At 40.2% G+C, this 26,112-nt stretch overlaps 1 protein-coding gene across 1 annotated transcript in view; it reads left to right on the top strand.

The window, feature by feature from the left end:
• Positions 1-26,112, top strand: part of Cab39 (calcium binding protein 39) — a 79,049-nt gene that overhangs the window by 25,057 nt on the left and 27,880 nt on the right. The window contains exon 2 of the mRNA XM_075952199.1: positions 13,397-13,553. Within this exon, the coding sequence (XP_075808314.1) occupies positions 13,440-13,553 (114 nt within the window). The 5' untranslated portion in view covers positions 13,397-13,439. The remainder of the gene's footprint in view (positions 1-13,396; positions 13,554-26,112) is intronic.

Here is a 26,112-nt window from a genome sequence, read left to right as displayed (position 1 = left end):
TCTTTGTTTTGCTTATTTTGGGTCTCATCAATAGGTTGAGAAATCATTTTAATGAGTTACTACCACCAGCTTTTTGGTGGAGGGACTAGGATGGAATAGAACAGAATACAGAGTAAAGATATAAAATTATGATAAAATAGCACAATTATATAGTATAGTTTTACCTGTTCACAATAAGTGCTCTTTGACCTGGTTTTTCTGGAAGTCAGTTCTGTCCTTCCACGGACTCAGTTTGTCACATTTGACAGCATCTGCCTTTACCTGCTGAGCCGTCTCAGTGCTCTTCTCCACCATTCAATTTAAAATACACTGTTATTGGATTTAAATCAGAAGAAATAAATGTTCATTCCTACAGGCTTATTCCAAAATGCTGTAGCAAACAAGTGAAGATGTAGCTTGCAGTAAGAAAACACATGAGCTGGGCAGTGGTGGCGCACGCCTTTAATCCCAGCACTTGAGAAGAGACAGGCGGATCTAGTGAGTTCTAGGCCAGCCTGATCTACAAATCGAGTTCCAGGACAGTTATACAGAGAAACCCTGTCTTGAAAAACAAAACAAAAACGAAAAAATATACACGAAAGACTGGAATTGATGAAGTAGCTTAGAAGTTTGTCTGCTGCATCCTTAGACTATTCAGTGGGGTTCAAGACTAAATTTAAAAATTATGTTGATCCCCGGGCGGTGGTGGCGCACGCCTTTAATCCCAGCACTCAGGAGGCCGAGGCAGGCGGATCTCTGTGAGTTCGAGGCGAGCCTGGTCTACAAGAGCTAGTGCCAGGACAGGCTCCAAAGCTACAGAGAAACCCTGTCTCAAAAAACTTAAAAAAAAAAATTAAAAAGAAATTATGTTGATCAAGTCTTGATCACATGTGGAGTTGAAAGTTCAGGTTAGACCACTACACTCTGAGACAAACAGCTGAAGACCTGGAATGCCTGGAGAATAATCAAGGGAATCCTATTTTCACCAGCTTCCCCAGTGCTCGTCATTGTTATCTGTAACCAGACTTCAGTTGGATGAACCATACAAGAATTCTGTTGCTAACTTGCTCAGGTAGCTCACAGGCTGACATGGAGAGGTGGTAGTGTGTACATTAATATGTCTGATTTGACTGTTCAAAATGCTGTCTTCATGATATCTTTCATCTCGTTTCCTATAATCTTGCACTCCCACATCCTAGGATGCTAGGATACAAGTCTTATCTATCCCATGTCCCATTGCTGTCCTGGAGCTCACTCTGTAGGCCAGACTGGCCTCTAACTCAGAAGTCTGCCTCCCCAGGGCTGGAATTAAAGGCATGTGCCACCTGGCCTGGCAGCTGCCCAAACTGCCAAGTTTGTTGTTGTTGTTGTTGGGTTTTTTTTTTGGTTTTTTTTTTTTTGATTACTTGTAAGACTTACTCCTTGTCCTAGACTGGAATGAAGTCTAGAAATAGGAGGGGGTTTTTGTTTGTTTGTTTGTTTGTTTAATCATTAGAATTCCTTTACAAAAGCTATGTGTTGTTTGAATTTTTAAATAGCCTCAAACCAGAGGCTTCTGACTGTGAAAAAATGCTTCAAATGTAAATGGTTTTGCCTAACATCATACTTATTATGTATTAAGTATAGTTAGTTCACGTGGAAATATACTATATACCCCAAAGTAGCTTAATTAGATGACTAACTGAATAAAAGCCCACAATTCATATGACATAGTAAATTCCTTAGTTGATTTTTTTTTTTTACAACTAAGCAATGCTTTAATGAAAGAAATCAAACTGGACAATAAAATGAAATTTAAATGAGAATCCATTAGAATGGTATATTTGTTAAAAAGATACCATTAATTATAAATGTGTGATAGCTGTATACCTAAAAATCTTTCATATTCAGCATGCTGTTGTAGTCTAGTAGGAAATCCAAACTTATTTACTTATTTATTTTAAAGATTTATAGGTAAGACTACAAAAAAAAAATGAAAAGTGAGCCTGGAGAAATGGCTCAGCAGATAGGAGTGCTTGCTGCTCCTGCAGAGAACCTGAGTTTGGTTCTCAGTACCAACACTGAGGAGCTTTTAATCACCTGTAACTCCATGTCCAGGGATCTAATGGCCTCTTCTGGCCTCATGGGCACTGCTCAAACTCACTCACATTCACATGTAGATGAAATTTTAAAGAAAATGAAAACTTTGTACATTAGGTGACATTAAATCGATGTACAAATGATGGACAAGGAGAACATATTTGTGTTTTGTTTTTGTTGTTTTAAAGATTTATTTATTCTGTATACAATGTTCTGCCTATATCTATGCCTGCAGGCCAGAAGAGGATACCAGGTCTCATTACAGATGATTGTGAGCCACCATGTGGGTACTGGGAATTGAACTTAGTACTTTGGAAGAGCAGGTAGTTTAATCGCTGAGCCATCTCTGCAACCGAAATGGTTTGTTTGTGTTAGAGAGAGCATTTCTCTGTAGCTTTTGATCCTGTCCCGGAACTCCCTCCGCAGTCCAGGCTGCTCTTGAACTCACAGAGACCTGCTTGCCTCTACCTCCTGAGCGATGGGATTAAAGGCGTGCACCACCAGCACCCAGCTAATGACAGCATATTTGTAAAAACAAAAGGGGAGGTGTACAGTATTTCACAGATCTATAAGAAAAAGACAGTGGGTAATAGGGATTGAAAAAAATACAAAAACAAAAGAATTGGTTAAAGGGGTGGAAACAAGTGGAGGATCAAGGCTTTTGTTGGTTTTGTTGAGACAGAGTCTCATGCAATAGATCTGTAGGCCTGGAAATTTACTCTAGCCCAGACTGCTTGAACTTGTGATCTCCTACCTCAGCCCATCAAGTGCTGGGATTATAGTCATAACCTTCTTAGTTTGATAGTCTCAAACTGCTGCTTATCTGAATCACTCTCACACACTCCGTGACTTCAGCTGGTCTACAGAACTTGTTCTCTGGCCAGAACAGCTCTTTGTTTACTCATTTCTTAGGAACAGATTTCTAGGAGGGCAGGTCAGGAATCATTTCCTCAATTTTTATGAAGACCAGGAAGCTGACATCAGCTCAGTGACTCAGAGGGGGTGGCTGTGAAGAGGATGGGGTTTCAGATTCTTCTCTCCACACAATCAGGATCTTCAGGGAGACTGTACTGTACCCAGACACCGTACAGTTGGCTGGGTCTTAATGACCCTGGTAAGTATTGTTAGATCCATCGTGTTGATGTAACCCATCAAAGATTATTGTAGTTTATTACCTATAAATTGTCTTTAAAGAACTTTCTTGTCAGCCACTTACCCTCAAGTAATGGACTATGTACAAAAAAAGGTAGAATAAATGTGCTATTACTTCCCTTTTATTTTCTTTTTTTCTCCCTTTTTTTGTTTTTTTGAGACGGATTTCTCTGTATAGCCCTTGCTGTCCTGGAATTCACTCTGTAGACCAGGCTTGCATTGAACTCAGAGATCTCCCTACCTCTGCCTCCCAAGTCCTAAATTAAAGGTGTGTGCCCTCATGCCCGGATGCTACTTTAAAAAAAAGAGTTACTGTTGTTTCTCTATGTTTACAATTTGTATGTATTCATGTATGAGGGTCGTTTATGCCAGGACTCACAGGGGCTTCTCCTGTCTCCAATTCCTACTCTACCTCATTGTTCTCAGGGTCCAGCTTTTATTTGTGCCTCAGGCATCTCACTGGATTTCAGCTGCAGGTTCTTCTACTCACTGAGTTACCTCCCTAGACTTACTTATAGGGAACTTCACTGTTGTATTGCTTTTAAATGTGTATGTTATATATGTAGGTGTTTAATTTGTGTATCAGTGCATTATAGTCATTTTATTTTTATACTCAAAATGGCCTGTAAAATCCTAGGCCTGTATGTCTATTCTGGCATGCCCAGGCTCATTATTATGTATTTTCCACTCTTTCATAAATATTTCCCCAGTTCCTTCTAGTGGAAGACGATTTTGAAATAATTACTATATCAATGTTATAGTAAGGAACAGCGGGCTGCATCCCGCCACTCTGCTCGCTTTACCCGAAATAATTACACAGAAACTGTATTCTTTTGAACATTGCCTGGTCCATTAGTTCCAGCCTCTTATTGGCTAACTCTCACATCTCGATTAACCCATTTTTAATAATGTGTGTAGCACCACAAGGTGGCTTACCAGGGAAGATCTTAACCTGCGTCTGTGTTGGGTGGGAGAGTCATGGCGACTGCCTGACTCGGCTTCTTTCTCCCAGCATTCTGTTCTGTTTACTCCGCCTACCTAATTTTCTGTCCTATTAAAGGGCCAAGGCAGTTTCTTTATTTAACCAATGAAATCAACACAAAACAGAAGACTCCCACATCATTTCCCCTTTTTCTGTTTAAACAAAAAAGAAAGGCTTTAACTTTAACATAGTAAAATTACATATAACAAAACATAAGTTATAATATGCAAGAATTACAGTTACAATATTTATATCTATTTTATCTTTTATCATACCTAAGGAAAACTATAACTATCTATTTATTCTTCAACTCCATCAAAGACTCCAGAAGGATATAATATTACCTAAGCAAACAAGAAATCTAAAACTCTAGAAATGACAGAGACATCTCGCTGCCTGTGCAGTCACCCAAAGTTCCTCTGTACCGTTGGGGCATCCATCTTCAGCCTTCAGGTCCATAGTATCCAGCAGACTTTTCCATGAAGCAAGAAATTTCAAAGACAGTTCAGTCACTATCTGCTTTGTCCTGCAGAATATCTCGCAGACTCTTTCATGAGTCAGGAACCCCGAAAGACCATCTCACCTTTAGGCAAGTTCAGCAGTCCTCTCTCTGCAGGTTCTTTGTGTCCAGTTCATGCAACAGTCCAGGATTTTTCTGTGTAGCCCTGGCCATTCTGGAACTCACTCTGTAGATCAGGCTGATCTCAAACTCAGAGATTTCACCTGCCTCTGCCTCTGAGTGCTGGGATTAAAGGCATGTGCCACCACCACCCAGCAAATATTTTCTTCTTCTTCTTTTCTTTATTTTTATTGAGCTCTACATTTTTCTCTGCTCACCTCCCTACCTCTCCAGTCCCCCCTCCAGTCCTCCCCTAAGGTCCCCATGCTCCCAATTTACTCAGATCTTGTCTTTTTCTATTTCCCATGTAGATTAGATCTATGTCAGTCTCTCTCAGTGTCCTCATTGTTGTCTAGGTTCTCTGGGATTGTAATTTGTAGGCTGGTTTTCTTTGCTTTATGTTTAAAAACCACCTATGAGTGAGTACATGTGATAATTGTCTTTCTGTGTCTGGGTTACCTCACTCAAAATGATGTTTTCTAACTCAATCCATTTGCCTGCAGAATTCAAGATGTTGGGGTTTTTTTCCTGCTGTGTAGTACTCCATTGTATAATTGTACCACATTTTCCTTATCCGTTCTTCAGTCGAGGAGCATTTAGGTTCTGGCTATGACAAAGCTGCAAATATTTTCATTTAAGAGAAATTGCAGATAGTTTTCTTCATGTCAGTTTTCACAGGTAATTTTAGATTTTTCCAGCATTGGCTATATTTCTACTATCACTGTAGAAGAAGCCATTATTAGGACACATTGGTGAAGTTGAGTTTTAGATTTGAGTGGGATATTCTTAAGATTATTGATAAATAATGAATAGATCATTATAACATGAAAGTTACTGGATTCACTGATAAATACTGTATAAGAAGTTGATCAAGACCTAATTCTTATGCCCAGGTCTCCTTTACTGACTGAAAGTCATTGAAAATTTTCTTTGTCTTTTTGTTGGGGAGTGGGATAGAACAGAGTTTTGCCATATAATCCTGGCTGGCCGGAACTCCATGTACAGAGCAGCTAGCCTTCAGCTGGTAGCAGTCCCCCGCTTCTGCTTCCAAAAGCTAGGATTACAGCTATGTACCATGTCTCAGCTTTTGAGCCTTCTTACTCATATATAGAATGGAATAGAAATAAAAAGGATTGTCTTAGGAACAAAGTGTCAGAACACTACTTTGATTTTTTTTTTGAGAATTAGAAGAAATATTCTCTTTTGTAAATATTATTCAAGGACTAGGGAGATGGCTCAGTGGTTAAAGTGCTTGCCGTGTAAGCACAGTATGAAGACTGGCATTCAGACCCCACACTCCACATAAATGCTGGGTGGGTAAGGCGGCCTGTGCATAATTCCAGATCTGGGTTACTGAGACAGGAGCTTTCCAGAGCAAGCTAGCTAGTTAGACTAGTCTTCTCAGTGATCTCTGGGTTTTGATGAGACATTGTTTTTGTGGATAGGTGGAAGAGCATCAAATATGATTCCCTACATCAACCTCAGGCCTTTGTGAATGCACACACATGTGTCCACCACACAGTCAAACTATACATACATGATTTGTATGTCAACAAACACAGAGAAAGGAAAAAAAATCAAGCTTGTAAGTGTCAGATCATAGGGGAAAAACAGTTGAACGAAGCAGTGAACAAAGCCCTTGATTTTGTGGGACCTAGGATAATAGAGAAGAGAGATAAATTGATGTCAGGTTGTATAAGATCTGGAAAGATAAGGAAATAAGGCTCATCTTGGAAACAGCCAAAGGTTTGTTTGTGTGTGTGTGTGTGTGTGTGTGTGTGTGTATGTGTGTGTGTGTGTGTGTGTGTGTGTGTGTGTGTGTGTTCTTTCAGTTACTTGTTTATCTTTTTAACCCTGGGATTTGAGCCTAGGGCTTTATGCAAACCAAACAAGCACTCTGTTAGTGTGCCATACTCCCAGTACCATGTTTTTTTTAGTATAATTTATTTTTATTTTATGTGCATTGTTTTGCCTATATGTGTGTCTATGTGAGGATATCAGATATTGGAGTTAGAGCTGCCAATTGAATTGAACCTGGGTCCTCTGGAAGAGCAGTTAGTGCTCTCAACCCCTGAGCCATCTCTCCAGCCCCAATGTTTATTTTTTGGGACAAGGTCTTGCTCTGTAGCCCTGGATGGCTTCAAACTCATGATCCTGCTGCCTCCTCCTGACTGTTGGGATTGCAGGTGTATACAGCCAAACACCCTGGTATAGGCCTTTGTTATTGGGTGTCATTTGTACAGGCATGTGGGAAAAAAAACAAAGATTTGGGGCGGGGGGGGGTGCTAAGCATTTGTGTGTAAAATGTGGGAAATATGTCTGGGTCCAGTCTAGAAATGTCAAGTTGATTGTAACTAAAACCTAGAGTAAGGAAGATGAGCCTAGAAAGGAACCGATCACAGGAGTCTTGCAATTATATTGAAGAGTCAGTTTTACTGAATGAAATGCTAAGTCATTGGGTGGAGATGGAGGTTGAACAGAGAAGCAACGGTACTTTAAACTGTTTAGGAGAGGTGCTACATTGTTTTAAATGTTCCTGCTACTGTTGCCTTTCCTATGACAGTCTAGGTTCTTATCTAGGTGGTAAAATTTCACTATCTGTGGATAGCGCTGGCCAGGAAAGAACCCTCCCCCTGCCCTGACCCCTCTGTGTGTGTGTGTGTGGGAGGGAGGGAGGGAGGGAGGGAGGGAGGGAGAGAGAGAGAGAGAGAGAGAGAGAGAGAGAGAGAGAGAGAGAGAGTCAGTCAGTCAGTCAGTCAGTCAGTAAGAATCAGGCTGGCCGCAAAGTCACTAGGTCTACCTTTTAAGTGATAGAATTAATGGTGTAGGTTGACACGTTGCCACACCTGGGCCTGAAAGTCTCTGTTAATTGCAAAACCCACTCTATCCAGTATATCCTGAGCTTTGGTTTAGTTTGGCATAGTTAGTTTAGAGTTGTATTTATGGTGACTTTGGTAATTAACTAAAGCTCCAGCTGGCTTCTTAACAGTCCTCCTGTTTAGTTTAAATGAAGCTGAGTATCCAAATTATATTTGAGGAGAGGCCTCCCTTCCATCTAAAAGCTGAGTGGAGTTTTTTTTAGTTACAGGCACAAAAGGGAAGGATATACACTCTTACCTTACTGTACTATATAGTATCTAGGTAGATAATCACCTATTTGTTTTTATTCTGAAATTAGTAATCTTGAATCAGAGTTTAGAGGCAGGGGTGGGTAGTTAGCTTCTTCTATTAAAAATTTTCTATGTGTTTCAAACAATAGCTACTTTTATGTGATGTACAAATTAATTTTTTGTTATTTTTAAAATTATATATGCCTCTATTTTGTGCATGTGTGCGTACATGTCCAGATGTGCACATGCTTACAGGCCAAGGATATCAAGATGGACTTATGGGTGCTTCTGAGCTACCTAATGTGGTGCTGGGAATTGAACTCCAGTCCTAGAGGAGCAGCAGCACATGCTCTTAATCACTGACCCACCTCTCCAATGCGTGATGTGCAAATGGAAATACTTGTATTTGGAGTATTTTTATTTGTACATCACGTTAGTAACTTGTTTTTCACCTTTCATGTATAAAGTAAAGGGGCTTAGTCTAAGTTGAGGTCCGGTGAAATTGATTTGAATCTAATCTCAGACTGTCTTTAAAATCCATGTAATTAATCACTCTACCTTCAGTACTTACCATATACTATTAAATAGTTTAATACTTAGAAACTATTTGCTTATTTGGTAACTGTGTGAATAAAGTAGCATTAACAGCGGTAGTATAGCATTGGGTCATAGAGTTTGTATGTATTGCATTCACACTTTCTATGACTGCATACTTAATCAGGGACCCTAATGGCCCTAGGATGCAATCACCTTACATTATATGGGCTTTTTGTTCATTTTTACTATTTACATTTGACCACCAAGTTGATGAGTCAGATCTAACACATGTTAATATGCAATTTTATGAAGTCAGCTGTCTAGGAATGTGTTGTCATTTAGCAGTTTTCATTATTGTCTCTAAACACACACCCACACCCATGCACATCAGAATTTTGTCTGGAAAGCAAGCACTAGATACCTTAAGTTTGTAGCATATATTATTGAATGAATGACTGTGTCCTGATACTGACTTGATGGCTTTTTTTTTTTATTTATTTATTTTTCAGTCTTTAGCATGTGAGTATAGGAGTATGGTACATAAGCCAGAGCAATCCACTTGTCAAGGTGGTAGTACCTAACGGTCCTAACTTTAATGGTGTGGTTATTCTTTCGGTAAAGTTTTAAACCGAAGTTGACTGTTTCTAGCATCCTCTAGTCTCTCCATCTGTTTTGGGGAAGAGAGTGGGTACCAATGTAAACAAGGACAAATATAAAAAGCAAGAAATTAAGAGAATATATTGACCCACTAATTGTCACCAATTCTCACTGTTCCTTAGTAAACCTTAATGTTAGAATTTCTCAGAATGAACAGGAGAGCCTTTCTTGAAAAGCTGGGTATTTGTTTCTCAGTGATGGACTTAGATATAGCAACAGAAGGAAAATACTCATTATTTGACTTACACCCCACCTAAGAATGTGTAAATTTGCAGGATTAACCTTATGCGGATACCAACTGAAAAGCAATGCTCCCTTTTCAATGATGGTGCTACTCTTTCCATTGGCCAGGTAATCCCTCATTAATTGTTGACATCCAACACTCTAATCATTCTTGTCTTGCTCTCTTGTGTACTGCCATGACAAAATACTTAGCACTATGTAACTCTTATGGAGGCTAAATCCCAGAACAGGTTTCTAGACAAAACAAGCAAAAGAAATCGCTTATAAAAAGGCAGCATTAGTCAATCCACGAGGTTCCATTCTCATGAAATCCTCCCATTTAAATCTCAGCATCTCAATTGTGTATTGAGGATTAAGTTTGCAGCATACAGATTCTCATATCATGTCCTACAAGTACTATTGATTCCATTGCAACCTCTGGCCTATATGGAGAATGCCAAATGTCCCAAAGAATAGAGATTTGCAAAATAGAGTTGACTCAAAATAGTGAACTGGTCGTATGGGAGAGTTAAGTTAAGCAAGTGGCACCATCTATCATGACCAAGTGTTGTGACGCAATGGGGCGGGAGGGTGTGACACAAGGATGAGATTTGGGTGTCTGGATAGCGTGTAGACAGCAGTTGCTGTAACTATAGATGAGGCTGACAGAGCAAATAGAGGGTAAGGGAGACAGCCAAAACCTTGAAGGACATTAACATCAGAGCAAAGATGAGTCACCGAATTAATTTCAGAAAAGTAATAAATGCAGAGGAAGGCATCTGGTGGCAAACAACAAGGCAAAGCAAGAAGTAGCGATACAGTCACACGTTGAGCTTTCAGGGCTCTAAGTATTCGTTGTAGCATGAAGGTGATGTGTTAAATCATCACTTCATCACTGCACCCTTTCCAGATCACCCTTGACCTCCAGACAGATCGCTGATTATCATCACAAATAGGCACCCATGCTTTTACTTTAGCTTTAGTTTAAAAACTTAATCATAATATTAAAGAAGGGGTTTTTATGCATCATGAATAATTCTCCTGATGCGATTGGATCCTTTGTGGAATATCTGCTTATTGTCTTGAGTTACGTGTCAGTGTCTGCTTATTGCAGAGGACATTGGATTTGTTTTTATGTTCCTGTTTGGTGTATTAAGAATGATTATTTCATAACCTTTTCTAAACAGAGAAATATTATATACATGGTCTCCCTGGAGGCTGTGTTTTGTGTTTGTGACTAACATCATAGGACCTTTTAAACCACCATCAACCTGGTTACCTCTTCCATGATCTAAGCAGAGCAGAAAACATCTGCATAGCTCCATAGTGATTTCTACAGAATACAGGTACACAAAGATACTTGTTCCAGAAACTGTATTGTGTGACCTACCGTGTAAGTAGAGATACCCTGTTTGAATAATATAGAAAAAAATAACCTGGATTTTATATGCCATTGAGCAGATAATCTGAGACAGTACAGCACTCATCCAAAGCTGTTATTTAAAAAGGTGCTTAGAAGTGGATTTGAGTTGTGAGAACCCATGGTGAAGGGCATGTGTTAAATTATTTCTTTGATTAATGAAGATGTCATTGTGTCTCTACCCTCCCCCCCCCCCCCCGACAGGGTTTCGCTGTAGCTTTGGAGCCTGTCCTGGAACTAATTTTTGTAAACCAGACTGACCTTGAATTCACAGAGATCCACCTGTCTCTGCCTCCCAAGTGCTGAGATTAACGGTGTGCATCACCATCACCCAGCTGAAGATGTTATTTTAATTTGATCAAAATAGGATCTGTGTAGCGCAAATTCTAATTGGCCTTAATAAATAAAAAAATAAGTTAAATATAGTGGTAAATGCTGAAAAATCAGAAACAGAGCAGCCAGCTTCTAGAGTTCTTACCTGAGACAGACTGAATACCCCATTTGGTCTGAGGATTTCATAGAGGTAAGGACCAGTGGCTGGCTGCTCTGCTTCTCTGATCTTTCAGCTTTCACCCCCTAATACCGGACTCTAGGTTTTTATTATTAAGGTCAGTTAGAATTCATGCTACATACCTGGGGAGGGGTTGGAGGGATTGTTATTTGTTTTGTTTTGTTTTCCCCAAAGACAGGGTTTCTCTGTGTAGCCCTGGCTTCCTGGAACTTGCTCTGTAGACCAGGCTGGTCTCAAACTTAAGAGATCCACCTGTCTCTGCCTTCCCAGTGTTAAGACTAAAGCTGTGCTCCGCTAACACCCGTCTCAGAGTACGATTTGTACGGTGACAGAAACTGAGACAGGGAATAGACTGGTCAGAAGAGATCGCATCAAAACTTGTTGAGAAATAATGTAGTTATGATTTCATTATATAGGTTCAACATTAGCAGTAAATCTACATGTTCTTTCCCATTCTTTGTAAAAGCCATGCATTTCTTTATATCATATTAGGGGGGAAAGTTCAAAATTTTCAGATGAATTTTCAAAGGAAGTGTTAAAATACTGTGCAGTGGAGGTATTAATGTAATTTGCATGCATACAAAGGAAAACACAGAACTGGGATGCAGTATTCCAGACCCCTCTCTTCCTGATTTGGTGCAAGGATGAGAGGTAGAAAGGTACCAGGTGCAACTAAAACTGTGAAATTGAAATTTAGTTTGAAAGCCACTAAGAGATGCATAAGGTTCTTCAGAAAAGTGTTACCCTTTTATATTATATATGAAGTTATTTAAAGTCCATTAATGCCTTTGGTTCCAACTTTGAAATTTTTATTAATCTTTCCCATTGCTGGGAATCGAATGCAGGGTTTTCGATGTAATGGGGTAGACCCATTTACTGAACTATACCCACTCCCAGTTCTTCTTTTCAATCCTTTTAATGGAGAAAACAAAAAACTTGTGACTTCCAACATGCTACTATGTTAGTTGCTTCCATTGTTGTCCTGTTAAGTTTGTTTGTGACTGCAGCCAGCTCATTCTGTAACCCTGGCCGCCTGGAGCTTTTGGGAGAATCAGGCTGGTCTCTTCTACCTTGCCTCCCAGGTGCTGAAATTATGTGTGGGTCTGGTTGTCCTCCTGAGTTTATTATGGTAGCTTTTAGGTAACTGTAGTCTTTATTCAGATAAAGTAATACTGTGATTTATGTAGTTGTAATGTTAGTTTCCACTACCACAAACCACTGCCACAGAAAGTTAAGAGCATTGTTAACATTCCCGAAGGAATTTGATCAGTGATGTTTACATCTGCACTAGGAGAGTAGGAAGACCATAAGTAACATCTTATCTTAAGGATATCTTGGGAGATTGATCCAAGATGTTATCAAGGTTCCCTCCAGCTCTGAAATACTCAGATGCCAAGGAAGTACACACATATAAGAAAAGCCTACTGGGGTGTTGTGAGGGAGCAACATAACTTCTGGGATAAGAGCATGTTGCTGATGATGATGCTGTTTAGTTGAGCTCCATCTCTGGCTTTTTGCCTTACTTTCCTCAGCTGTAGAACAGACACTGTCAATTGGAGTCATAGTATTATAACTAAGAACAAGGTCAGTAGGAACTGGAGCTTGTTTTTACCTTGAGCCACATTGTCAGCCTTCTTCACATCATCTGTAAGGAAGCAGTAATGACTGCCAGGGTTGTTTGAATGAGGAGAGAACTTAGCGTTGGGTCTGACAGTAGTAGCTGCCCTGTGAGAGGTACTTCCTACTGCTGTATATGTCAGAAGCACCCACAGGCACCTGTTTGAATAATTAGAAGAAGAGATGGGGGAAATAAAATGGTGCTTAAAAATTAAGAGTGTTTCAGAAGGCCTCTCTGTAACAGTATTTTCACATGCTTTAGTGGGCTTGCCAGGTTACCAAAACTTAAGTTTGAAAAACTTTTATGTGTATGGGGTTTTGCTTGCATGTATATCTATATACCATGTGTGTGAGGAGGTCAGAATAGGGCATCAGTGAGTGCTAGTAACCAAAACCTTGTCCTCTGGAAGACCAGGACTCTTAAGTGCTGAGCTGTCTCCACAGATTAGAGTGTGAAGTGTGTCTTCTGTTAGCCCTACTTCTCTCACATGATCCTTGTGCTCTGTTGCAGGTCTAGCAGGTAGAGTGCAGTGAAAGACTCTGTTGCTGCCGTCATGCCGTTCCCGTTTGGAAAGTCTCACAAATCTCCGGCAGATATTGTGAAGAACCTGAAGGAGAGCATGGCTGTTTTGGAAAAGCAAGACATTTCTGACAAAAAAGCAGAAAAGGTATGCACCTGGCTTTAACTCCTTTATTAAGGACCAAAGATAGTCTATGAGGTAACTTTTAAAAACCAATAAATTTCCATTTGGATGTAGTTGGGTTAATTTTTTTAAATAGGATTTCACTCTATAGTTCAAGCTGGTTTGGAATGTGGAACAGTTTTCTGAGTGCTAGAATGTGATTGCCAGTGTGAGCCATGGCATCAAGTGTTCATTTACTCCACTCTTGAAGTATTAGTGATCTGATTCTTGAAAGCAGTCTTTCCACTAGCCAGGACTGGGCACTAGACAGCAGCTACCTCTGCATGCTGGGGAAGTGTTCTACCACTGAATCACATTTTCCTCCTGGTTTCCTAAGTTTTTTGTTTTGCTTTGCTTTCCTCTCAACACATAGCATCCCCATCTACCTAATCATTACAGTCTAAAGTCTGGCTTTGATCCTAGTCAGGTCTTACCCACTCTTCTCAGAAGAGTCCTATGTGTTTTGCTCCTGAAAGGGCTTAGAATAGAGCCTGTGAGTTCCACTTTTCTTGAGGACAATCCTTATATTCTATGTCATGAACCTTACTCTTCAAAGTTAGATAATCAAATAGACTATAATGTCTTAGTCTTATTGTCTTTTCCCTCGTCCTTTGGGAATGGTGTTCCCCTCATTTATTTTCACCAAAGCCCCATTTCTCTTTCAGAACGCTCACGTGTATTTCTTTTCTTAGGCTAGAGAGTCTCAGAATCTTCCTTCTTTATCCCATTCCTGTGCACATAATACAAATCTCCATCATTTGGGCACCTGTCTTGAAATGTCTAAACTGGCACTATCTTCAACTTGTTGATTTGTTTTTTGTCTCCCTTGCTTGCTAGTCTGAGAGCTCTGAGCACTGTGTCTTTACTCTCCTTTTGTGCTCTACAGGTGCCTTACTCTAATGGCCTAAATGCCTGTTGTTTATGAACGAGTGATAGGGTCAAAGTTTCTCACCTTTAAGAAATTATTTCCTGTCTAGGGATGAAAGTTAGGTTACTTTGCTACTACCACTTCCTGTGTGGTTTTCCAAGACAGGGTTTCTTTATGAAACAGCCCTAACTTCTGGAACAAGCTCCTATACACCAGGCTGGCCTCAAACTCACAGAGATCTGCCTGCCTCTGCCTCCCGAGTACAGGGATTAAAGGTGTTTGCCACAACTGCACGGCTCCTTTTTTTTTTTAAGCAGTAAGACTTTAGAGATTATCTTCATTTTTAGATAGAATGATGTAATCATTGTTTGATTTGAGTTCCTAACTCTAACATATTATGTCACAGTTAAGTAAATCTGGAGAATGTGTGGCTAATTCTTCCTATTCTGAATGGTTCCAGAGAGGCTGAGTTGGCTCAGTGTTGAAGAGCACTTACTGAATCCGCATCTGACCACCCACAATTGCCTGTAACTCCAGCTTCAGAGGTTTTGAAGTCCCTCCTCTGGACTTTTGTAGGCACCTATACTCAAACATGTACATACCTAAACATATAAACACATAAATAAATAACATAAATCTTAAGTAGTCCCAGAGTTTTTGGCTGTGAACCATCATTTCTGCTCTGTTTTCCTCTGTGGCTTTACCAGTGTCTTTTGGTGTATAGCTGACTGTTCTTAGCCTTATCCTATCTCCTTTTGTTTTCTCATTCTATTTAATATTTTCAATGCCCTTTGAACCAGGAAACCAAACTGATTTAAAGTTGTAAAGAGCGCCTGTGTCTCTGTCTGCTTGTCTGTCTTGACTGTCTAAAAGTACTACTGGATAAGGTAAGTGCTAGCATGAATACAGAATGTAGAACTATCTAATCTTGCCTGGCGGTGGTGGCACACGCCTTTAATCCCAGCACTCGGGAGGCAGAGGCAGGCATATCTCTGCGAGTTCGAGGCCAGCCTGGTCTACAAGAGCTAGTTCCAGGACAGGCTTCAAAGCAACATAGAAACCCTGTCTCAAAAAAAAAAAAACAAAATACAAACAAACAAACCAAACTATCCAATCTTACTAAAGTGGTTCATAAGATGTAAAAATAGGAGATGTCTATTTCCAGACAATGGAATTATGTATCCTCAGGAAATTAGAGGTGGCAGTTAGCAGAATCACAGCAACACTTGCAACTCAGAAGGCAAGAGGGTAAGCTTGCATACCCTGGCCTCCTTCTCACTATTAAATATCTTACACCTGTACAAAACAGCCAACAGTCCTGATAGTCCACCGGGTCTAACCTGAGATAGAAGTAACTACAGTTAAGAAGAAGCTGAGCTGATGCCTATGGCTGGCACATGAACCAGCAAGCTTGTCTTAGAAGGCAATGTGAAGAAGAACAGACCCCACAAAAAAGTGATTCATACTTGTAGGAATTGCCTCAGTGGCTCACTCTGTTTATCAGAGAGAGTGTGTGTATGTATGGCGGGGGGGGGGGGATAGGCTAGGGATTGAGGCAGACTTTTGCAAATGCTGGGCAAGTAACTCTACCACTGAGCTACACTCCAGCTGTCATTGAACTTACTTCATCTTCGGTACTAGGGATGTCATACATAAAAGATACACAAGGTTTCTGCTTTTTGAAGCTTCCATTCTAGTTGAGAAGGATGGATGACGGACACATGTTGTAGGAGGCTGCTTGTTCATTCCCTGCTGCCCAGACTCGGAATAACCACACAGAAACTGTATTAATCAAATCACTGCTTGGCCTATAAGCTCTAGCTTCTTATTGGCCAGGTCTTACATCTTAATTTAACCCATTTCTATTAATCTGTGTATTGCCATGTGGCTGTGATTTACTGACAAGGTTCAGTCTGTCTCTGGTGGCGGTGGCTACATGGTGTCTCTCTGTCTCCACCTTCTTTCTCCCAGCATTCAGTTTAGTATTCCCCCCACCTACCTCTATTCTGCCCTGCACAGACCCAAGACAGTTTTCTTTATTAGTCAATGGTATTCACAGCATACAAAGGGGAATTCCACGTCAGACATATATTGAAGAATGTTTCACGAAAGCAATAAAATGGATTGACAGACTTATAGAGCATATTTCTTAAGCTTTTTGTTCTCATGACATCTATATACTCTCAAAGTACTAAGACCTTAAAAAAATATTTTATGTAAGTATTGCTTTATATAAGTAGATATTACCCCACTAGAAATTAAAATCAAGAAAGTTTTTGTTGCTGTTGTTGTTCTGTTTTGTTTCTCTTTTTTGAGACAGGGTTTCTCTGTGTAACAGCCCTAGCTGTCCTGGAACTAGCTCTATAGACCAGTCTAACCTTAAACTCGCAGAGATCTTCCTGCCTCTGCCTCCTGAGTGCTGGGATTAAAGGCATATACCACCACCACCCAGCAACAAATAACATTTTTATGGAAAATAGCTTTATCATCCAAAATGAAAAATTCAGGGAGAAGAGTAGCATTGTTTTGAAGACATTTTTTAAATCTTTCACTGTGCTGACAGAAGGCCATTGGATCCACACACTGGCATCACTCTCTTACATGTTGTATTGGTTTAAATATGTGAAGAAAATCTAGCCCCTTACAGACTACATAGGTATCAAACCTTTTATGAGAAAGAGAGGGCCAGGACTAGAGAGGTGGCTCAGCCTTTGCAGCTTTTGCAGAAGATCTGGGATCCATTCCCAACACTCGGCATCTCAGATCCATCTGTAATTCCAGTTCCAGGGGGACTTGACACCCTCTCTAGATCTCTGTTGTGGACTCTTGCATGCATATGGTAAACTCATGTACATACACATTTTTTTAAAGAAAAATTTTAAGAAAAAAAAACTTTTAATAGCATTTCAGATAATTTTGAATGTTTGATACCACATGAGAATTTGATAATTGGCAAATAGACACTTTTCCTTTTAACACTCAGTCATATTTATAAAGAACCAAACACATTTCCCATTTTTCATACCAAATTGTGTACTTACAGGACAAAATTTAATAGCATTAATGACTTTCTACTACTTCATTGGTATGCTTTTCTTCCTCCCTCCCCCCCTCCCTCCCTCCCTCCCTTCCTTCCACCCTCCTCTTAGCCTAGACTTTTCTCAAACTTGTGATCCTCTACCCTCAGACTTCATTAGTACTGAGATTACAAGTATGTGCCACTGTGCACAGGTCTCCTGGGCATTCTTGGGTGAAACCAGCAGCCTTTTTTGACTAAGTATGTAGTAATGCAGATTTAAGTAACTGCTGCTATAGTTTGCTGGCACCTCCTTGCTGTGTGCTGGAGTATCAGTCCTTTTAGTATGATTAGCAGTGCAGTGGGGGAAGGCAAATGATGTCTTTGTAATTGTGAAAACCTCAGACTCTTTGGAAGGGTCTAGAGGAGTCCCAAGAGTTCCTCCAAACTTTGCATTGTACTGTGGTGGTTAATGTGAATTATGGCAGGGAGGGAACTGACTACAGAGGTGGGGAAATATCCTAATGTAGATAAGGTTACAGAGAAAAATCTTAACTAAGACTATGGTTTGATGGAAGTGGCAGAAGAAAGTAATGGAATCCACATCCTCTTTCTGCTTGACTGAGTCAATGACTTTTTGATCCACAAGCTGTGTTTTGATAGTTGGAATGCCAGGATCATTTTTGGTGATAGCACTAGGGGAAGGCTGCTACTGGCATTCAGTTAGTAAAGCCCAGGATGCTAAAATTAGAACAGCAACAAAGAATTACCCAGCGAAAATGTCATGAGTCTGGAGGTTGAGAACTCCCACTCTAAGCTCTTACACAAGAATAGACCTGCTAGGAGTGTAAAACAAACATGGGAATTTCTGAAGAATAACTCCATGTAGATTAGTTATTCTGAAACAGATTAAGAATAGAAAACACCTGAGATTTCTGACTGATTTGTCACTATCTAAAAGGAAATGGTGACTAGTGCACATGTGGAAGAGAGAGAACTGACGTGAAAGATGCGGTTGTGAGTAGTGTGAGACACACTGTTAGTACAATGCTGAGCATTAACCTGGGAACCCAGATGTAACCTGTCAACATTGTACTAGAGATTCTAGGCAACACACAAAGAAATAGCATACAAATTTAAAATATAACTATTGCAAATAAAAGATAGGACCAACAGTAGTAAGCTATTAATAAATGTTGACAAAATGCAAGAATAGCTAGGCTAGAAGTGTGGGCATGGTGACAGATACTTTTAATCTGACCACTTTAGGGAGGTTCTGTGTGTTTTAGGCCGGTCTGGCCTGCCCAGTGAGTTCCAGGGCTATATGGAGAGATTCTCTCTAACAAATAAACAAAATGCAAGAGATGATAGGAAAGGTTAGGACTGCTAAATGAATAGAATATCCAGCCTTCTTTAAATGTCAGCTGTAGAAAATAGTGTGTCTATGTCCATATCAGTGTCATCTGTCTCGTTCACTATAACAGAAAGTACAGACTGTCCAGGAATACTTTAATCAGGAAATATGCTGAGCCGTGTTCAGGAGCACAGAGTACTGGATCCATGTTACGGATAAGGAGGTGAGATGTGCTTCAGATGCCATTTCTTCCCTATGTCACTCTTAAATCTTAAACAGTTCTATTTAGGTCATGCTCCCAACCCTCTTCTAAGTTTGTTCTTCACAGTCCTTGTGCATGACTCCATTCTTGTAGGCATGGGTCAAAAAAAAAAACACCCATGAAATTCCCAAATCAGTACTTTGAAGAAAATAATTTTTAAGTAGTTGGTTTTTGTTTGTTTGCTGTAATTTTTGATGATTATTCTTATTTTATGTTCATTGGTGTTTTGCCTGCATGTCTGTCTTTGTAAGGGTGTCATATCCCCTGGAATTGTAGTTACAGACAGGTGTGAGCTGCAGTGTGGGTGCTGGGATTTGAACCCAGGTCCTCTGGAAGAACGTCCAGTGCTCTTAATCACTGAGCCATCTCTCTAGCCCCAAAGAAGAAAATAATTTTTAAACTCAGAATCGAATCCTGTGTTTGATCTAAGCCATCCTTTACTCTGCTTAGATTTCTACAGTGTCTATAACTGTTGTGATCTTTCAAAGCAAGCCAAATGATACTTATTTTAAATTAAGTCCTTACATGGGCCTAAATTACTTTCTGCAGCCAAATCTTGTCAAGGTCTATTTTTGTAAGACTTTTGAACAAAGGGTAGTTTTTATGCTGTCCTGTGCTAGTGTCGTTGCTAAGTTATGTATCTGTCTTTATTGCTTCACTGTTGCTTGACAGAACACCACAGTCAGTCAACTTACAAAAAAGAAAATGTTGAACTGGACTCATGGTCCTAGAGAGTTAGTCTATACTGGTGGGATTAAAGCATGGTGAGCTAAGAGCAGGAGCAGAGAGAACACTAGGAATTGCTTGAGGTTTCTGAAACCTTAAAGACAGCTACAGTGACACACTTTCTCCAACAAGGTCACACATTCTAATCCTTCCCAAACACTTCATTAACTAGAGACCAGGCATACAAATACATGAGTCTATGAGGGCCATTTTCATTCAAGCCACTACAGTGTCCATTTCTCCCCCTATAGTTAAGGATGATCACAAAATAGTTTTCATGATTAGATGAGTAGAATAATATGACTAATAACTTGAATCAGAGAGTTCAGTCTAAGGGTTCTTGTGATCTACTGTAAGATACAGCCCTCAACCCTGAACTTACATTGTTTAATTCATCTGAGGGAAATCAAAACTGTAACTAGTAATTTGAATAACAAGGAGAAAAGAAAATTATGGATGAATGAAATCGGGTATCGAAGAAAAATTAGTGACCAGAGAGCGTTAGAATGTTTAATATGGACATATTTACTGTAGCAAGTGTTGAATACAGAGCAAACAGAGCTACTAAATATATGAGACAGTGCACTTTAGTAGACAAGAGGAAATCAACCATTTGATCTAACCATGACACTGGTAAGTATATACCCAAGAAAACATGAAATATATATTCATATAATGCCGGGCGATGGTGGCGTACGCCTTTAATCCTAGCACTCGGGAGGCAGAGGCAGGCGGATCTCTGTGAGTTCGAGACCAGCCTGGTCTACAGAGCTAGTTCCAGGACAGGATCCAAAGCCACAGAGAAACCCTGTCTCGAAAAACAAAAAAAACTTGAGAATGTTTGTAGAAGTTTTATGTGTGATAGCCTGTGACCATCTACCAAGTTACTGTGTGTGTGTTTGTGTGTGTGAGAGAGAGAGAGAAGAGAGAAGCCACTTGCCATGAGGATCAGAGGAAAAGTCTCAGAAATCAGTTCTTTTGCCACATTGTGGAATGCAGGGTTCTAACTCAGGTTCTTAGGCCTGGATTCAAGCTTCTCTACCTGATGAGCCATCTTTCTGACCTTAGTTTACTTCTAGATCCCATCTTACATCTTTGTCTTGTCTTCATATCTTTCTATATAAGAACTTTGATTGCTCCAACCCCTTCTGTTTTTAGACAGGGTCTTACTGTGTGAGTCTAGCTGTTCTGGAACTTGCCATGTAGACAAGAGTGGCTTCAGATATACAAAATTCTGCGTGTTTCCACCTCCTGAGGGCTGGGATTAAAGGCACTTACCCCCCTACACACTACTCCATTTTGTTTTAAATAATTTATTTTGAACTTACTAATTCATAAAAATAAATTAGCACCTCTTCCTGCTTTCGCCCAGTGGACAGTGTGGCCTTATTCTGTCTTCCCTCTGTTTGGTGCTAGTATGGCACCAGCTCTGAGCAGTGTGGCCTGTGCTGCAGCAGCACAAAGATGAGTATTATGAGGATGAGGCAGGAGATTGCTATCAGTTTTAAGTTAATTCAAACTGCATAGTTTGTTCCAGTATTGTGAGTTCCAGGTCAGTCGCACTACAGAGAGAAGCCATGTCTCAAAACAAGAAAGAGTATTGGGGGAACAAAGCACGTATTCCAGGACTGGGTAAAAAGGAGTGTCTCAATATGGAACAGTTTAAGAGTTCGCCACGGGCAGGTCTCATCAGAGAGGAGTAAAGCTAGGTGTCCATATCTATAGTAGGATACTAAATAAAATTCTGGAGGAAAGTGCAACCATTTTGAAATGCCTACTCCTAGGAGTTAACTACTTGGAAATCAGTCCAGCTGGCAGGATTACTTGAGCTGGATTGAAGTCAGACAAGCAGCACAAATCATTAAACTAAGTATGCATGGGTTCCATCACATTTACAACAATTAGAACTCTGGGAGCTGGGGTAAAAACGTTGTGGGTAAATTATCCAGGAGTGTAAGGACTCCAGAGGCATTGACCTCTTGTTGGGGGCAGCACTGAAACACAGCCTTAGCACACAGGGGATGTGGTCAGTAAGGACCAGTGGATTAGGGGATTTCAGCAGCTTAAAAGGGGGAGTGTTTAGGAGGTGCTGCAAGTGTGAATAGCTACTCAGTGGGTGTGAGGACCAGAATACACACTGACTAGTGAAAAGCCTGCAGAGAACCACAACAAGAACATGGAAGGAAAACAGTCAGATCGAACATGGCCAACCAATTCTCTCTGTGGCATCTCCCCCAGGGTTTTTCTCTGTAGCCCTGGCTGTTCTGGAACTCACTCTGTAGACCAGACTGGCCTTGAACTCAGATCCACCTGCCCCTTAGTTCTCCTGAGCACTGATATTAAAGGCATGTGCCACTACTGCCCAGCTTTCTCTGTGGCATCTTAAGTCCGTAAATGCTGCTGAATTACCTAGCCTTGTAAACACCACCACCCCCATTGGAGGGGGAGTATCACCTTTCTCACTGATTAGCTTGCTGTTTGATTAATCAGTTGCAAATAGGTCAAGTAACAGGAATCAGAAATTATACAAGTAGTTGAAATAAAGAACCCTGGCCTTGATCCCCACTGCATAAATGAATAATCGAACAATTAATAGATGAGTAAATAAATAAACAAGTGATAAATTAACAATCAAATCTGAAAGTGAAAGAGGGAGGGAGGGAAAGTAAAAAAGCGGTTTGGTGTGTGTTCCTTTAAACCAGTGGCTTTCAACGTTCCTAATGCTGAGACCCTTTCATACAGTTCTTCATGTTATGGTGACCTCCAACCATAAAATTATTTCATTGTTACTTCATAACTGTAATTTTGCTTTTGTTATAAACCGTAATGTAAATATTTGATATGCAAGTTATCTAATGTGAAACCCCTGTGAAAGGGTTGTTCGACCCCCAGGGAGTCACCACCCCAAGGTTAATAATCATTGTTTTAGACTGTGCAGTTATAGGAATTAGCTTGTAAATTGAGCAAAAGTCACACCTACCTTTGACCTTACTGGTTTCCCATAGAGTAGTGTGGATGTACTACTCAAGATTTCCAGCACAGCCAGCATGGAAACAAACTGTTCTTTCTTCATTTAGTTGAGTACCAGATGCAGGAATTAACTTTCCTTAGGATTAACTTGGGGAGGTGTCCACACTGACTGTATGCACACCAGTCCTTAGTCCTTAAGTACTTAGTCGTAAAATGGCAGCCTTATTGAATTAATCAGTCGTTCCTTACTCACACTGTAACTTGGTCAGGCTGATACTGCTATAATTAATTTGTTGACTTTCTTCCATTGATTACAGTTTTTCCCCCCACATCGCAGGTGATTTCTTTCAAGTGATTTGTTTCTTTGTTTATCATCAAAGTCTGTCTTACCCATCAGGACATGTATGTCCAGAACATTGTGGGTAGATGGGGAGAAATTAGAGTGCAGGTCTAGTTTAGACAGTAGAGCCAGACTTTGTAGGAGTTATATATAGGTCGTGCTAAAAAAGAATTTGCGCTGGGCGGTGGTGGCTCATACCTTTAATCCCCCAGCAGAGGCAGGCAGATCTCTGTGAGTTCAAGGCCAGCCTGGTCTACAAGAGCTAGTTCCAGGACTCCTGGAACTGTTACACAGAGAAACTCTGTCTTGAACCCCCCCCCCAAAAAAAGAAAGAGAAATAAATAAATAAATAAATTGCATTTTTCTAAGAGGGGTAATCATTGGAGCATTTTAAACAGAATATCTTTGTCATTTGTGTTAGTATGTGGAAAAGAGTGTAGGTGTTAACGAAGTCAGTCAGTAGGCTATGTAGTAGTTTCAGAAGGAGTCACAGGACTTTGATTTTGATGGCAATGACAAAGGAAAACAACAGATGACTGGATCTGGGAGAGTCGGAGACTTAGCCGTTGGGCTGGTTCAGAAGAAGGTAGAGTTGATGATGACCTCTGAGTTTCTGACATGTGCAGAAGCACCTGTATTGCTACCTTATCTAAGGACAAGGGAAGAATACCAGGCAGTGGGCAGCAACATGAGTTCTGTTTTAGATATATTGGCTTTGAGGTAGGTACTATATCATAAGACATCTAAATAGAGACGTTTTATGTCAAAATGACAAAAGGAAGGAAGGCCTCGTACATGGCCTGTGGAATGCTTGATATTTAAAGCTTTAGTTAAGGAGGACAAACTGAAAAGGAGACCAAGAAGCAAGTAGAGAGGTAGGAAAGGTGAAAGAAAATTAGGATAGGGAAGAGTGCAGTGAGCAACAAATACAAATGCTGCAGGTGCCCAGGCATAATGAAGATGGGTAATTGCTTTTAGAGGCATGTAAGTCACTGTTGGGTTAGCCAAAAGCAATAAAGTATTAGGTGTAAGAGCCATGTGGGATTGGGATGAGCAGTGAATAAGGAAAGAGATGTGGATTGTGGCAAACATGGGCAAATATTTGAGAGATTTAGTTATGGGTGAAGTGTAGCTAGGAGGAGTTTGTGGTGTTCAGGAAGAGCTTACTTGGTTCTATTAAGGGCAGTCTTGACTATGTGTAAAAACTGAACATTGGGGGAGTTGGGAATTGGCTATATGAAAAGAAAAAGAGATAAAACCTGGGATTCTCGAAAGGTCAGGAGGACATCAAAATCCAAAAGCAGTGAGAGGCAGGTGAGTGTAATTCCATTGCCATTGTCTCCCCACCCATAATATAGCAGGAAGTGCATCTTCTGAAAAGGAAGGGGCTTTCGACTCAGAAACTTTCCATTTTATTCCTGCCTCTCCTGTGTAAAGACAGCTTTATTGGAATAGAATTTACATACTGTGCAGTTTGTCCTTTTAAGGTGTGTAATTTCATGTCCTTTCAGTTTATTCATGGATAAATGTGACATAACTACAGTCAATTTAGAGCATTTCACACCTCAAAATGAAACCCTTGCCCTTAAAGAATTATTCCTTTCTTAGCAACCTGTTGCTGGCAGAAGAAAGTATTGGATTTGACCTCACCTCAAATTTTAAAATCGTAATGATTTCAAAATGGATAAACTAAGAGTTTCTAAGAGTGTTAAAACTTGAGTCTGACCAGAAAACAAAGGAGGCCAAAGGGCACACGCCCTTTAGGATCATAGGCATAAAAGCACCAGATAACACACTCAAAAACCTTAGTGTCAGATGTTTTTTCTTCTCAGTGAGAATCACTTGGAGTAAAGGTTAATGAGATGGAACTGAAAAGGCAGTGCATGTGAGCAGATTATAATAGAATCAATCCTACTGTTAAATGATTTCCTCTTGGTCCAGAAAAATTACATTTGGTGCTCCTAATTGCATATGAGATGCTGAACTACTCAGAAGTCTAAGTACTGTAGATAATAAGGTAGATACTGGACCAAGAAAGGTAAGCTCTGCTGAACAAAGATTCTTAAGGTTTCAGAGTGGGATTGATGAAGGGCAAATTAAAGTCAAACAGGTTTGATTACTGTTTTTTAAGTCAGAGTCTCACCATATAACCCTGGCTGGCCGAAGCTTGCTGTGTAAACTAAACTGGCCTCTCTCTGCCAGGATTAAAGGCATGTACTACTGCACCTGGTCAAAATGGTTTAGTGAAAAGATTTTACTAAATTGACTTCATTTTATTTTTCTTATAGTCAGAAAGTATGAAATAATGCTTATCAAGATATTCAACAAAAATCTTTACAAATATGATTTGCAAGTAGTGTTGAGTAGCTACACCCCAAAATTATTAGATCATTACTGAAAAGAGGGGTGGTTCAAAGATATGATGATAGGCCCAGGTGTTTTAGTTAGCAATTTAGGCAGGCCACAGGGGTATAACTAGACGGATGATTCAACTGTAAAAATAATGTAATAGGCAATTTACTGGGGATCTTCAGAAACACAAAGATGTCTGTGCTGCCGGGTGTTTTGCTGGCGATAATACAATTGAATGGTGATGTAGGGAGAGTGAAAACCTTACAGTGCAGTCTCATGCCCTCCAGTTGGCCCATGAAAGGTGAAGAGATTCACTCCATCCTAAATTCTTTCTCTCTGCATTTTATGATTGCCCAGATTCTTAAAGATGCCCTTAAGCTGTGTCGGCTTCTGTCAGGGAAGCAATATTGTGCCATGTGCAGAATCTTCTGTATCATTCCATCTGGGGCAGGGTTGGGACATTTGTTGCCCTCCCTTTCTTAGAAGAGTAATTCACAAAGTTGAGAAGGGGTTTTCTGGAGATGATAATTTAAAGAAAGATGGGCATACTGCCTGCAAATAGACATTTGGGTGGAAGAGAAGTTACTGCATGGGACATCAGACAATATAGTGAAGCTACGTTTGTCTGATTCTGAGAGCTGCTAATACAGCAGGAC

Source organism: Microtus pennsylvanicus, chromosome 17 (genome assembly GCF_037038515.1).
Source record: "Microtus pennsylvanicus isolate mMicPen1 chromosome 17, mMicPen1.hap1, whole genome shotgun sequence".
In the NCBI taxonomy this organism is placed as follows: Eukaryota; Metazoa; Chordata; class Mammalia; order Rodentia; family Cricetidae; genus Microtus; species Microtus pennsylvanicus.
Note: the sequence above shows the minus strand (reverse complement) of the source record. Positions and strands in the feature narration are given on the sequence as shown.